Below are 15,413 nucleotides of genomic sequence, written 5' to 3'. Positions count from 1 at the left end.
TACAATGTATTATATTCAGCAAACCAGACAACACAATTTTCTTGTTTTTTAAACGTACTGATAGCCAGGGGCACAGTTCAACACTCAGATATAGTTTACAAATGAATCATTTGTGTTTATTGAGTCTGCCAAGATGACCAGGGATTTTCTCTTGATAAATTTGTGAATTAGAAACTTTTCCTGTCCTGTTAAGCATTCAAACTGTAGTGAGCACCTTTGGGTGTCAGGGAAAATGTAAGGAGTAAAAAGTTATGGGATGTAGTGGTGTAAAAGTTGTATAAAGTACAGCTACCCCAAAAAACTACTTATGTAGTACTTTAAAGTAGTTTTACTTAAGTACTTTACACCACTCACAGATACACACCCACACCTCCACGTGCATACACACACAAAACCAATAATTATTTTTGTCGAGCTAAATTAATTAATTTGTTACAATCATTGCTGTTGTGCTAAATGTATATATTTGGTTGTAAATATGTTGATCAAGACTAACCTTGATTTAAAAATGATAAACTCTAATGGACAACAACATCCGTGAAGACGAGATCTAAATAGACGATGGTTTATGGTGGTTGGTATGCCTACCAGGTTTTAGGATTTCCCCGTCGCAACCCACGGAGTTTACAGAGCGGAAACGCTGTATCTGCTCTGGTTTGGGGTTTTCCTAAACAGATATCGGTTGTAACCAATGCGTCATTGGTTGAAACCCACGGTCCTGTATGTCTGCATGAACATGAACATTAAAAAATAAACATTGCTATTTGTCCGATGTTGCAAATGATTGAGAATGCTTGCAATTAACCAACACATGGTGTTCTATTTGGATATGCCCATGCATGCGTCATGATGCATTGTCACAGAGTTTTGCAATCTCTCTGTGTGCAATGGGATACAAAAAAAGGGGGAGTTTCCGTGACTATATGTGTACGCTGCCAGTTAAATGGAATATACGCCTATGCAAATGAGCAGCCATGCTTCCCTTATATACCGTTATTTGAGGCCCATCATGAAAGCTGTGAGGTTTAGGCGGCTAATGTTCTCCTTGTGCCCCTCTTTACCCAAACAGCACCGGGGAATGATTCAGCAGTGGCACGGTCGTGATGCTGACAGCACTGGAACAAAAAATGATTCGTACTAATGATGTTGAAGCCAGAGAAAGAAAAACTAAAGAAAAACCCATGGTAAGTACAAAAGGAAAGTGACTAACTAATGAGAAAGCCCTGGGCTACAGACATACATTAGAATGGTTTAAGTTGGCACATTTGTAACTGTAATGATTCAAATGTATGGTTATTTTATTCTTATGGGCCTATTTAAATCAACAGATGAATTTGTGCAGAATGCATTAAAAGGTGACATTACAGCATTTAATAGTTTAGACTATTCTAACATTAGGACCCATCTCCCTAAAATGTTGAAGTGCAATACGTGATACCTTATCATATGCATAGACTACAATAATGTAATAAAGGATAATCAGGGGAGTTTCTGTGACCAGTTTTCAGTGACCAGTTTATTAGGTACACACATCTAGTACCGGGTCAGGACCCCCCTTTGCTTCCATAACAGCCTAAATTCTTCAGGGCATGGATTCTACAAGGTGTGTAGTTCAAACGTTGCTCAATTGGTATCAAAGGACCTAATGTGTGCCAGGAAAACATTCCCCACACCATTACACCACCGCCACCAGCCTGTACCGTTGACACCAGGCAGGATGGGGCCATGGTCTCATGCTGCTTACTCCAAACCCTGACTCTGCCATCAGCATGATGCAACAGAAACCAGGATTCGTCGGACCAGGTAATGTTTTTCCACTCCTCAATTGTCCAGTGTTGGTGATCGCATGTTCACTGGAGCTGCTTCTTCTTGACTAGCTGATGGGAGTGGGACCCGCTTTGGCTGCAATAGCCCCTCTGTGACTAGGACTGATGAGTTATGCATTCCGAGATGCCGTTCTGCACACCAATGTTGTACTGCGCCGTTATTTGCTTGTTTGTGGCCTGCCTGTTGGCTTGCACGATTCTTGCTAATTATACGCCTATTATTGTAACCCCAAACATCTTCCCGCGGCTATGCCTGTATGGAGATTGCTCACGTCTGGTATCCAAAGATGCATTCCTTGAGATGCGGTCACCGGTCTAATGTGTGTGTGTAGCAAGCTACCTAGTTTAAATATCAACAGTCCTGCCAGAGCAGCATAACATTTGATTAACACTTGATAACACTTGATTTACATCATAATCAACATTCGGTAAGGTTGGCTAATAGCCTATGCGCTGCAGAGAGAGGCACAAAGACACATACATTCTTCTGTTGTGCAAACCCAGTTTCATCAGCTGTCTGGGTGGCTGGTCTCACGGATGTGGAGGTCCTGGGCTGGTGAAGTTACACATGGTCTGTGGTTGTGAGACCGGTTGGACATACTGCCAAATTCTCTAAAATTATGTTGGAGGTGGCTTTTGGTAGAGAAATGAACATTAAATTATCTGGCTCTGGTGGACATTCTTGCAGTAAGTGTGCAAAATGCATGCTCCCTCAAAACTTGAGACATCTGTGGCATTGTGTTGTGTGACCAAACTGTACATTTTAGAGAGGCCTTTTATTGTCTCCAGCACAAGGTGCACCTGGGTAATGATCATGCTGTTTAATCAGCTTCTTGATATGCCACACTGGTGGATGGATTATCTTGGCAGAGGAGAAATTCTCACTAACAGGGATGTAAACAAATTTGTGCACAACATTTGACAAATAAGCTTTATTTCAGCTTATGAAAAATGGGACCAACACTTTACATCTAACATTTACATTTTTGTTCAGTGTAGATTATCCACACAAGTCACTAGCCAGCCAGCCATATATTATGAGTTTGAAGATGATAAATATTATACTATGAAGTTACTACTTAAGAGCATTGAAGATAAATCGCAATCAGTAAAAAAACAAAAAACTATTTGCTACCTAACTAGCAGATTTCCAGTACATCAATCATCAACATCAATGATCAGCCTACCTTCTTTTCCCGATGTCAGTCATGTCTTTAGGAGGCACTGTAACAAGCCTTCTTAAATATTATATGATGAGTGGTCTGTGCACGGCCCTGCTACAACAAAGGTCTCGTTTCTCATTTAAAACCGCTTGAGTTCTCGCCCCATAGCGCTCACATCTGTAGCCATGAAATGCTTTGAAAGGCTGGTCACGGCTCACATCAACACCATCATCCCAGACACCCTGGACCCACTCCAATTCCCATACCGCCCCAGCAGATCCACAGACGACGCAATCTCTCTGTCACTTTATTCCGACTTTATTCCACGTGTGTGAGGTGTATACTTTTATTTCAAAGTATAGATTTGTTTAAGACTACATCCCTGATTTAGCCCGCTGCAGTAAAAGGTTATGTTTGCTTTTATCACTTCACAGGCGGGATGAGCTGTGCATCCATCTGTAAAACAGCGCATTGAACACACCCTGAGTTCTTGACTTTGAGAACTGAATTCCAAGGGTTGTATTTCTGAAGTCAGCCCATGGGGCTCAGTTCTTTAACTTGGATGCTCCCTACTCTTGCAGAGACAGATATAAAGTGGGGTCTGAAATGATTGACACCCTTGACAAGGATGAGCAATAATAACTGTATCAAATAAATCATTCAAATCCTGAGCTATTTTGTATTATTTAATTCTAATACAATTGCTCAGAGAAAGAGATTTTGTTTAACAAGTAATACAACTCAAATGTTGAGTTTTGTCCTATATTCCTAGCACGCAATGAGCTAGCTCCTAGCTTGTGACTCTACCAACTAGTTGGATGCAACTGCAATTCATTTTGGTTGTGTATTTTGTGCTCAATAAAAATGAATGGTAAATAATGTAATTCTGGAGTCACTTTTATTGTTATTTAAGAATAGAATATGTTTCTAAACCCTTCCACATTAATGCAGTGGTGTAAAGTACTTAAGTAAAATTACTTTAAAGTACTACTTAAGTCGTTTTTGGGGTATATATACTTTACTATTTATATTTTTTGACAACTTTTACTACTTTACTATTTATATTTTTTGACAACTTTTAGTCCACTACATTCCTAAAGAAAATAATGTACTTTTTACTCCTTACATTTCCCCGACACCCAAAAGTACTCATTACATTTTGACTGCTTAGCAGGACAGGAGAATTGTCTAAATCAAGCACTTATCAAGAGAACATCCCTGGTCATCCCTACTGCCTCTGATCTGGCAGACTCACTAAACACAAATGCTTCGTTTGTAAATGATGTCTGACTGTTGAAGTGTGCCCCTGGCTCTCTGTAAATAAAAAAAACAAGAAAATTGTGCTGTCTGGGTTGCTTAGTATGATACATTTTAAATGATTCATACTTTTACTTAAAATGTTGATATATAAGTATATTTTAGCGATTTACATTTACTTTTTATACATACTTAAAACCCCAAATACTTTTAGTATTTTACTCAAGTAGTATTTTACTGGGTGACTTTCACTTTTACTTCCGTCATTTTCTTTTAATGTATCTTTACTTTTACTCAAGTATGACCATTGGGTACTTTTTCCACCACTGCATTAATGTGGATGTTCCCATGATTCCTGAATGAAAGGTGAATATGTTTTACTCACAAGGGGGGCAACAACATTTTGCTTAGGACCCCCAAAAGACATGTGTGGGTATGGATGTGGGTATGCAGACCCGCAAGTCACTGTGGCCCATCATGACGAGTTCAGAGTTCAGCCCCCACCCCCATCAAAGTTGCCCATCCTGGTGCTAGACTAGTCTCTGTATGAATTTCTTGGCTCCCTCTAGAGGGTATAGTATATATTGCAGATGAAACATAAATATAGTATAAATAGACAGACTGCAATTTTAGCCAAACCTGTCTTATCTTTGGTTTCCTCAGCGCGTAAGACCATTGCGGTTAATTCTGCTCAGTGTCAGCTTTTTTTCCCCATAGAGAGCTAATATTAGAATGTACAAATTAACAAAGAAATAGTAAGTGTAACACAAATTTTCATTTTCAAATGTTCATATTATCAATGATTTAAAAAAAAAATTGTTGCACAGCTGAAGAGGAAAGGACAACACATTGCGCAACTTCCTCACCATACTTTTATGAAACATGTTAAAGTATCCGTTAATTAACCACTACTCACCCAGCACAAAGAAACAAACGTAATAACTGCTGCCCCAACTATCGACTGCATGCACTGTAAAGCAGAGCATGGTCCACATGGGCAGCCACAATGCATCTCCCTTCTAGTTTGGCTTCTAACCAAAGAATGCAAGTAATTTATTACACACACACATATTTTAAGAGCTTCCCCATTTTTTATTATGTTGACAGAGGCAGAGAGTGGGAGCGGATGTTAATGATGATAATGATATACAGTAGCAGTCAAACGCTTTAGAACACCTACTCATTCCAAGGTTTTTCTTTATTTGTACTATTTTCTACATTATAGAATAATAGTGAAGACATCAAAACTATGAAATAACACATATGGAATCATGTAGTAAGCAAAAAAGTGTTAAACAAATCAAAATGTATTTTAAATAAGTAGCCACCCTTTGCCTTGATGGCAGCTTTGCACACGATTGGCATTCTCTCAACCAGCTTCATGAGGTATTCACCTGGAATAGTTTTTCAATTAACAGGTGTGCCTTAAAAGTTAAGTTGTGGAATGTCTTTCCTTCTTAATGCATTTGAGGCAATCACTTGTGTTGTGACAAGGTAACGGTGGTATACAGAAGATAGTCCTATTTGGTAAAAGACCAATTCCATATTATGGCAAGAACAGCCCAAATAAGCAAAGAGAAATGACAGACCATCAAGTGCTATGATGAAACTGGCTCTCATGAAGACCCAGAGTTGCCTCTGCTGCAGAGGATAAGTTCATTAGAGTTACCAGCCTCAGAAATTGCAGCTCAAATAAATGCTTCACAGAGTTCAAGTTACAGACACATTTCAACATCAGCTGTTCAGAGGAGACTGTGTGAATCATGCCTTCATGGTCAAATTCCTGCAAAGAAACCACTACTTAAAGGACACCAAAATGAAGAAGGCCAAGAAACATGAGCAATGGTCATTAGTCCGATGGAAATCTGTCCTTTCGTCTGATGAGTCCAAATTTGAATTTTTCTGTTCCAACCTCTGTGTCTTCGTGAGACGCAGAGTAGGTGAACGGTTGATCTCCGCATGTGTAGTTCCCACCGTGAAGCATGGAGGAGGAGGTATGGGGGTGCTTTGCTGGTGACACTGTAAGTGATTTATTTAGAATTCAAGGCACACTTAACCAGCATGGCTACCACAGCATTCTGCAGCGATACATCATCCCATCTGATTTGCACTTCGTGGGACTATCATTTGTTTTTCAACAGAGCAATGACCCAACACACCTCTAGGCTGTGTAAGGGCTATAAGACCAAGAAGGAGAGTGATAGAGTGCTGCATCAGATGTCCTGACCTCCACAATCACCCAAACTCAACCCAATTGAGATGGTTTGGGATGAGTTGGACCACAGAGTGAAGGAAAAGCAGCCAAGAAGTGCTCAGCATTTGTAGGAACTCCTTCAAAACAGTTGGAAAAGTATTCCAGGTGAAGCTGGTTGAGAGAATGCCAAGAGGGTGCAAAGCTGCCAAGGCAAAGGGTGGCTACTTTGAAGAATCTAAAATATATAATATATTTTGTTTTGTTTAACACTTTTTTGGTTACCACATGATTCCTTATGTGTTATTTCATAGTTTGTTTTTAATAAAGAAAAACCCTTGAATGAGTAGGTGTGTCAGCTTTTGACTGGTACTGTACATGAGCAACAGACAGATTCTCCACACCCTGGAGAATAGAAAAAAAACAGTTATATTAGTAATGATGGGAACGGGATCTGCCTGCTAATCAGTAGGGGAAACCCAGTCATGAGAGCCTAGTAGATGGATCCCCACCAGGGTGTTTGTGATGGTGTCAAGCTGCTAATGATGGTGATGACTATTCCTCTCTGAGGAGAGAGTTAATCACCTTATCATATGCTTCGTTGGATTCGATCATTCTCTGTGACCGACAAGATTCTTTGTGTTATGTACACTGGGTGTACCACAGTTATAAGTGGATGCAGTTCCCTATGGCGTAATTTTTCGAACAATGATATAGAAGCCTTTCGGAGGATACAACGTTGCTCGTTGCATGGTCATTGTTTGTAGAATGTCTTTATTCAATACTGCGCTCCAATAAATGACACATCTGCCACACACTACACACCTTTAATGACTCAGGAGAGATGCAACCCTGCCACTCGAATGCCTCCAGTAGACAGCCTGCTTGTATTACATCATCAGTAGCTGGCCATATGCTGTGTTTTCAGAGGAGTCCCACGAGGGAGCCGGTCCATCTCCCTTATTGTTAAATTCTCCTGAGAGTGCAGTCTTTGGAGCTTAAAAACAGGATTGTTGGAACGAAATAAACTAAATTGCGTCCACAACAGGACCACAACAACAAAAATAAAAAAGGTTTTTTCAAAGAATGCCTTTTTTAATGGATCCTCGATGAACCTTTTGGGGTACATTTTTTAACTACCCCCCCCTATTATTATTATTGTTAATAATAATACACTTAACAATAAAAACAACAACAACAATATGACAATATTTTAGTTGTCAATGTTTCTTATAATTTTAGTGGTAAAGCAGAATTAAAAAATCCAAATATGAGGTAAACTCCCAGCAGAGACCCAAGTCCAATGGGTAAATCCTCTGGTATGTTGATGTTAATGTGTTGATGTTCTCTGTATCCACGGCCGGAATGATTTGGCAGTGTGTGGTGATCAAACAGGTTTCCTGTTATATTCATCAGAGGTGTAGGGAGGGTGAAGTCTGTGAATCCAGAAAAATAGTAATTCTACAGATGATTAACAAAACATGCACACGACAGTATTCATACCTTGGTTTCTGTGGTAAAATGTGAATGAAAAAAATGGTATACCTTGTCCATAATGTAGAGGCCTATGGGATATTCATTGAAGAGGTAAGGGAGGAGGATGGTAAATGTGATCTGCATAATATACCAACACCAATTGACATACCTTTGTATGCCTCCTCGTCTGTATACCTGCAGACACAAAAGTGAGCAGTTCAGTCGCTACACGCTATACAGCTAGACTTCAACATATTCTTATAGCCTACAGTACATATTCTTACATCTGTGTTGATTGATATCCATTGAATTGTGTCCACTTTCTGTTTTAGAAAGATTTGCACAAATATGAAAAGATAATTTTCTGATGACACTATCTATAAATGTAGATCTTAAATTGAGGAGATCTACATATTTCAGTTAAGTGCCTGCACCAGCTGTCCTTTCAAATTCATATCCAAATGTTTCAGTTGGGCAGTTAGGTTCCTGCAAGAACCCCCACCAACTAAGGAGGTTCCTCGATGAACCCCACCTCCTATGGGGTTCTTGGAAGAACCTTTGGGGGCAATTTTCAGTGCGAAGATCCTTAAGGTTCTTTGAAGAACTTTGAGGATCTTAGAAGAACTCTTGTTGAACCCACAATTTTTAGAGTGTACCTTAACCTTATCTGGCAAAGACTACATCAAAACTCAACAGGACAGACAACGTCTTCTCTGTTTCCCCACTCTCTCCACCGGATCTGCGTCGCACCAAACGGCGAGCGTCACAGACACCGGGAATCTTCACCTCCGTTATCACTCCTTTCAACGGTGCCCTGCTCCGGAGAGGAAAGCAAGTCCCATTTATTGTCCCTAATTGGGTGATTCGGAGTGCCCGCTCCCTTTGGGCTGAAGAAACACAACAAATCATCACTCCTAGTTACTTTCACCAACTCAATAGTTCCCAACCTCTCCTCTACCCAACCTACCACCACATATGGATCAGCAAAAATGCAAGGATCCATTCTCTCCACAAATCTTCCTCCCACTGGACCAGAATCATCCTCTACATCCGCGAACCGAGGCCGACCTCAGCGGTCCTTACTGCAGGAACTTCATCGACACTCTCGTCAGATTACATCTGAGAGCTACTGGAACACGTATCCCTATTTTTGCACTTGACGCCAAACTTCCTCGCCACCCTTCCCTCTACACTCAACTTCTTCTCAACCGTTATCACTGCACCTGCCACATCTAATTTATCCTCACTTTCGTCACTCTCAATGTCCTCAAGTTCCTCCAAAGGTTCTGTGAAATCATTCCACATTCCCTTATAACCATTTCCACGGTTCTCTCTTCTTTTTCTTGTCCACCATCTTCTCCTTCACCAGACCTTTCAGAAGGCCTGTGTAATCCCCCACTCCATGTTTCTTCATAATATGCTCCACCGTCTTCCTTATTTCCTTTTCTGCCATCTTCTCCAATCGCTCCCATTCTCCAAACACTTCTCCCTGTGCAACCCACTATCACTCTTTGTGCGCTACCGGCATCTTAATCTAGGTCGGTGGTTCCCAATCGCTTTGGGTTATTGTACCACCAACTGAATTTTTCTTTGTCCGGAGTACCCCTGAAGTACCACCTTGTGCATTTTATCAGTAGGCCTATGGTCTCATGAGTCTTCTCAAGTACCCCATGTGGATAGGTCAAGTACCCCCAGGGCTCCTAGTAACCCTGGTTGGGAACCACTAGTCCAGGTCTTAATTGTAAGGGGAAAAAACGACAACCCAGACACTCGGCCCTCCTTGGAATGAGTTTGACACCCCTGAGTTAAGTGAACTGAATGACTGTTATATGGCCTGGGCAGTCCTGGTGCTCTGTGACCCAGTTCATTAGCCTACAGACTGGAGATGTCACCAGAGTTATCCAGGGATTCCCAAGAGCACAGACCCAGACACTTCAAGTGCCCTAATGACCCACATAGCGTGGCTTTTACATGGAGAATATGCTTGAAGTAAAAGCAACACAGGCACATTATTCTATAAACCCATCATCAACAGTATCATTAAATGTCGCCCTCGTCTCAATGAGGAGTGATAACTGATATGGTTATGATAAATAGTCTACATTTATTTACCAGACGCACGTAGGCTATATTCTCTCTTCAAAATGGGCTTTGAAACTTTCCTGCGGATACCAATAGAGACACTCACAGGCATAACAGTCAATTCTCGAGCGACCAACAGAGGCAGCATGCGGCTATCGACAGACAGAGCAGGTGCTCCCCAGCCTCCCCTGAAATAACCCTGATGCTTCGGTCCTCCTCCCTCCGTCAACACCCTCCCTCCCTCGCATCCGACTCCAGCAAAAAAAAAAAAACATATTCTCGTGTCCTGCTGGCGACTAGGGGAAGAACAATGTTTTACGAGAGTAGCATCGCGCGTGGAGACCTCTCTTCTCTTCCTGCTACTATAGCCCCGAAGGAAGGATTCCCGTTGATCTAAACCGAGTAAAAGTGATGCCGAAGACTATGGGCTCTGTATCCAGCGCTCGGTTTCTTTCCGCTCTGTCAGTGCAGTGGGTGTAGACGATGTGGACTTGATAGTGATGCGCAGCCAACAACAACAAAAAAGATGAAATGCTTCTCCCGGTACCTTCCTTACCTCTTCAGACCCTCAAGCACCATCCTGTCCTCCAGCTGTCACACGGAAGGTAGGCTACGGACTTGTGATGTTATTGCGCGCGCGCCTATGTGTGTGTGTGTGTGTGTGTGCGTGCGCGCGTGTCTGTGTGTGGGCACTGGGCAGCCAGCAGCAGGTTAGGTCGGGTCGGGTCGGGAGACATCTCTTTATATAGAGAGAGAGAGGAGTCTGGAGATTGAATGGGACGGAGCAGAACAGCGGACTGGCTTGTCTCACTCATATCACCCTGCTCTCCTCCCGTTTCTCAGGCGAAACAGCCAGTCAGATTTGAACATTTCAGACCGTGTCGGGAGGATCACTCTGGAGTTGGCTTAACTTGGCTGGGTTTCCTTTGTAGGCCCTGTTTGCATAATTCATGACTGCACCTGTCGATGAAAATTGTAGGAACTTTCAAGACAGGACGTACAACCGTGTCCCTCAGCCAAAGCAGAATAGAGTAGACTACTCTGGTGGCAATGATAAACTGCTTGCAACACTCGATGCTGTTCAAAAAGAAATGAGAGAAATGTGTCAGCCTTTCTGTCAGTCCAACCACGGTGGTCAATTGTTTATATTTATTTGACCAGGTAAATTGACTGAGAACAGGTTGTCATTTAAGGCAACGACCTGGGGAATAGTTAAGGAGGACAAATGAGCCAATTGGAAGATGGGGATGATTAGGTGGACATTATGGTATGAGGGATAGATTGGGAATTTAGCCAGGACACCGGGGTTAACACCCCTACTCTTACGATAAGTGCCATGGGATCTTTTAGTGACCACAAAGACTCAAGACCCGTTTAACATCCCATCTTAAAGATAGCACTCTACACAGGGCAATGTGCCCAATCACTGTCCTGTGACATTGGGATCTTTTTTTAGACCAGAGGAAAGAGTGCCTCTTACTGGCCCTCCAACACCACTTCCAGCAGCATATGGTCTCCCATCCAGGGACTGACCCTGCTTAGCTTCAGTGATAAGCCAGCAGTGGGAGGCAGGGTGGTATGCTGCTGGCCAAGGACATGTCATCTGACCATGACAACCAAAACAACGTTATGTAAGGCGTCATAAGAGCCCATTAGGTTAAGTTTATGATGAACTTAATGTATTATTATTAAGTTGTTATTATTAAGTTATTACATTTATTGACATATAACAATTAACATCCCACTGGGCACAAAATGGCTGAACTCATCAACTCAAACTGTTGTTTTGAGTGCAATTTCACAGGATTATGTCATCATTGTAACTGACTTTCATCATAGACAAACCTTGTATTAAGATACAGTATGTTGAATTTGTACCTTTTGAAACGGCATTGAATGTTCAGGTTTAACAAACAATAGGCTGGGCAGCACTTCCTACTGGAACTATTTATTTGTTAGGTCTCTTGTCCAGGGTTTTGACCAAGGCCTGCTTCACTTTTACATTTGTCACGGAATACTACACATGTGCTATCGTGATAATTATTATTAAGAGATGTCTTAATAACTAAATATATTCACATTCATTCCAAAGGGGAGGTTTAACAATGCAAATGAAATGAAACCATACGTTATAAGTCATATAACATCAATTGTATTGTTTAAGGCCTTACATAGCATTTGCAAAGTCATCCCAGGGTTCAGCGAAACATAGAGAGTACATAAAGGCCTAGGACGTCAAGCTTCGGTTGATTTCAAATGTAATCTTCAAGTTAATCATTAACACTGTATGTTGGATTCACGTCTCAAATCTCAACCAAAAATCTTAGTTAAAGAATAGGACTAAATCAATGTAAACTTTATTTAAAGTTTGATGAGATTAGATTTAGTCCTATTCTTGAACCTTTTGGTTGAGATGGAGACGTGAATCCAACATATCAATTATGAATTTGTAGACAAACTGGATATTGAATTGTCTTTGGTTGTCAATGCAACATTTTAAGGAGATCTTCTGCTTGGATAGTTCCATCTGTGCCACTGACTTAGGCGGGCTTTAATTCCAGCGCCAATATTGCAAATAGCTTATTGAAGGGGTGCCTCAGAATGGCAGATGTGCTGTGGTTGGTAACCATGGCTGGGGGCTGGAGGTAGACTAGTAGTCTTGCTGTTGTTGTTGATCAATTGAGGGGATCTTTTCATGTGACAAAGAAATGTGCTCAGACTCATTATAAACCAGCTCACCACATGTATATCAGGCACCCTACAGGACTATGGGCCATTTGCATTTAATCATTCACCAAACCCTTCAGAATAAGCCTCGTTCAAAGGCTCTCAACAAAGGCTGTCCTGGAAGTATTCTCAATTTTAATTTCAGAAAGGAGTTTGTTGTGATTTCCATGGGCATATTGTGTAATGGTGTGGGTCTGGCCTGCCTCTCCCAGGGGGCTGACGTGATCACATCTAGCTTTTGTGGAACCAGGTGGTGATATCAGTTGTGTAACCCCCCCCCCATAGAGAGGAGTGCAGCTGGGTCATTTTGCCCATTTCAGCCTGGCTGGGAGGGAGGAGTGCAGCCCTTGAGAATTACAAGCAACACACACACACACACACACACACACACACACACACACACACACACACACACACACACACACACACACACACACACACACACACACACACACACACACACACACACACACACACACACACACACACAGAGACACAAATACACACAGACACAATGTACCCCCAGGTCTCCATCAGCAGGCAATGAGAAAAGGAGATCACTCTTGCTAAGCTCCAGTTTGCCACATCACACTGTAACTGGACCCTATAGCTTTGAGGGAGGGAAGATTTCTCTTGTGGCCATCACAGCGCATCTGGGGGACGGGAGTAATGGACACATATACCCCTCTAGGGTTGGTCATCAATAGGGCCTGAATTACTGCCAAGGTGGGAGGAATGATCTCTCTCTCTCTCTCTCTCTCTCTCTCTCTCTCTCTCTCTCTCTCTCTCTCTCTCTCTCTCTCTCTCTCTCTCTCTCTCTCTCTCTCTCTCTCTCTCTCTCTCTCTCTCTCTCTCTCTCTCTCTCTCTCTCTCTGTCTCTCTCTGTCTCTAGGATTGATGTGGTCTGATAAAGGGGGATGGGGTGAATATTTCAGGACCTTTGTCAATTCAGATTGCCTCAGCAGGGTGCCATCTCTCATCCTTGTTTCTAAACCCCATCTGTAGGCCTCCTCTCCCTCTCTGCCTCTCTCTCCCTCACCGCCTCTCTTTCCCCCTCTGCCTTTCTCTCTCTCTTTGCCTCATCTCCCTCTATTGACCTCTACCAGTCCCTCTGTTGTCAGCCTGTGTGTTGCGGCCTGCTCCTATGAGCCACGATGAGCCACTCTTCAACCTCTGGCTATTGGGTGACGGTGATATTGGCAGCCCCTCTGCCCCCTGGGTCCAACGGCCCAGTCACCTCAGTTGGACATACTGTAATAGAGGGGGGAACGCCACGTAGGAGAGCTCTGCGTCACAGATTGATCTTTCGATTGGGATTTGGCCGAAGGAGACAGGGACAGGGAGGGCTGGTGCCTGGTGTTGACTGTCCCACCGAGATGAGCTGTGTGGGGCAGCATGAGGAGAGACTGCGTGTACATCCCGTATTCCCTAAATAATGCACTATTTTTGAGCAGGGCCCATATGGACTCACCCAGTAGAGGACAAACTGAGCTGTCAGGAGGGATTTGATACACAGTATACGGATGGATGTATGATCGTATATATGGATGATACACAGTATATGGATGTATGATCGTATATATGGATGATACACAGTATATGGATGTATCATCGTATATATGGTTGATACACAGTATATGGATGTATGATCGTAAATATGGTTGATACACAGTATATGGATGTATGATCGTAAATATGGTTGATACACAGTATACGGATGTATGATCGTATATATGGTTGATACACAGTACACTGTATGTATGATCGTATATATGGTTGATACACAGTATACTGTATGTATGATCGTATATATGGTTGATACACAGTATACTGTATGTATGATCGTAAATATGGTTGATACACAGAATGTATAGTGTGCTCTACTGTGTACTGTACTGAATTGTACTCCACTCTATTCTAGTCTACAGTACATTACATGACTGTACTGAATTCTACTCCACTCTATTCTAGTCTGCAGTACATTACATGACTGTACTGAATTCTACTCCACTCTATTCTAGTCTGCAGTACATTACATGACTGTACTGAATTCTACTCCACTCTATTCTAGTCTGCAGTACATTACATGACTGTACTGAATTCTACTCCACTCTATTCTAGTCTGCAGTACATTACATGACTGTACTGAATTCTACTCCACTCTATTCTAGTCTGCAGTACATTACATGACTGTACTGAACTATACTTTTCTTTACTGAACTATACTTCACTTTTCTTTAATATTCTGTACTGTACTTTACTGTGCTCTAAAGTACTGTAATGTACTATACTGTACTGTACTGAACTATACTCTACTTGTATTTACTGTACTATGCTGGATGTCCTGTGTCGGTCTGTGTTCAGTTGGGAGGATGTTGGTTACAGTAAATGGAAAGAGAGGGGCTTATGGGTAGGTGTCACAAAGAGCTGTGAGAGGTGGCATTAATGAGAGAGACAGAGAGTTACAACATTTGAAATGTCTTTATTATTTTGGAACTTGTGTGAGTGTAATATTTACTGTTAACTTTTTATTGTTTTATTTATTTGTTTATCCATTTCACTTGATTTGGCATTGTTGCCATTTTAATGCAAGTTTGCTCTAATTCTCCACATTTTGGCATGGGGTGGAGAGAAGGTTTTGCAATTTTATAACTAATTTCATGCAATTCTACTCATTTTGGCATGGTGCAG

At 41.8% G+C, this 15,413-nt stretch overlaps 1 protein-coding gene and 1 long non-coding RNA gene across 2 annotated transcripts in view; one reads left to right on the top strand and one right to left on the bottom strand.

Moving 5' to 3' along the window:
- Positions 1-7,638: 7,638 nt before the first annotated feature.
- On the bottom strand, positions 7,639-10,685 carry LOC118390846 (uncharacterized). Its single transcript, XR_008060702.1, has 3 exons — positions 10,552-10,685; positions 7,983-8,108; positions 7,639-7,873 (listed from the first exon to the last, which is right to left on the bottom strand). It is a non-coding gene; the product is annotated as an uncharacterized LOC118390846 (long non-coding RNA).
- Positions 10,234-15,413, top strand: part of LOC118390845 (serine/threonine-protein phosphatase 2A 55 kDa regulatory subunit B beta isoform) — a 114,687-nt gene continuing 109,507 nt past the window's right edge. The window contains exon 1 of the mRNA XM_035781535.2: positions 10,234-10,600. Within this exon, the coding sequence (XP_035637428.1) occupies positions 10,522-10,600 (79 nt within the window). The 5' untranslated portion in view covers positions 10,234-10,521. The remainder of the gene's footprint in view (positions 10,601-15,413) is intronic.

Source organism: Oncorhynchus keta, chromosome 12, assembly GCF_023373465.1.
Source record: "Oncorhynchus keta strain PuntledgeMale-10-30-2019 chromosome 12, Oket_V2, whole genome shotgun sequence".
NCBI lineage: Eukaryota > Metazoa > Chordata > Actinopteri > Salmoniformes > Salmonidae > Oncorhynchus > Oncorhynchus keta.
The sequence above is the reverse complement of the archived record's forward strand: the minus strand, read 5'-3'. Positions and strand labels throughout refer to the sequence as shown.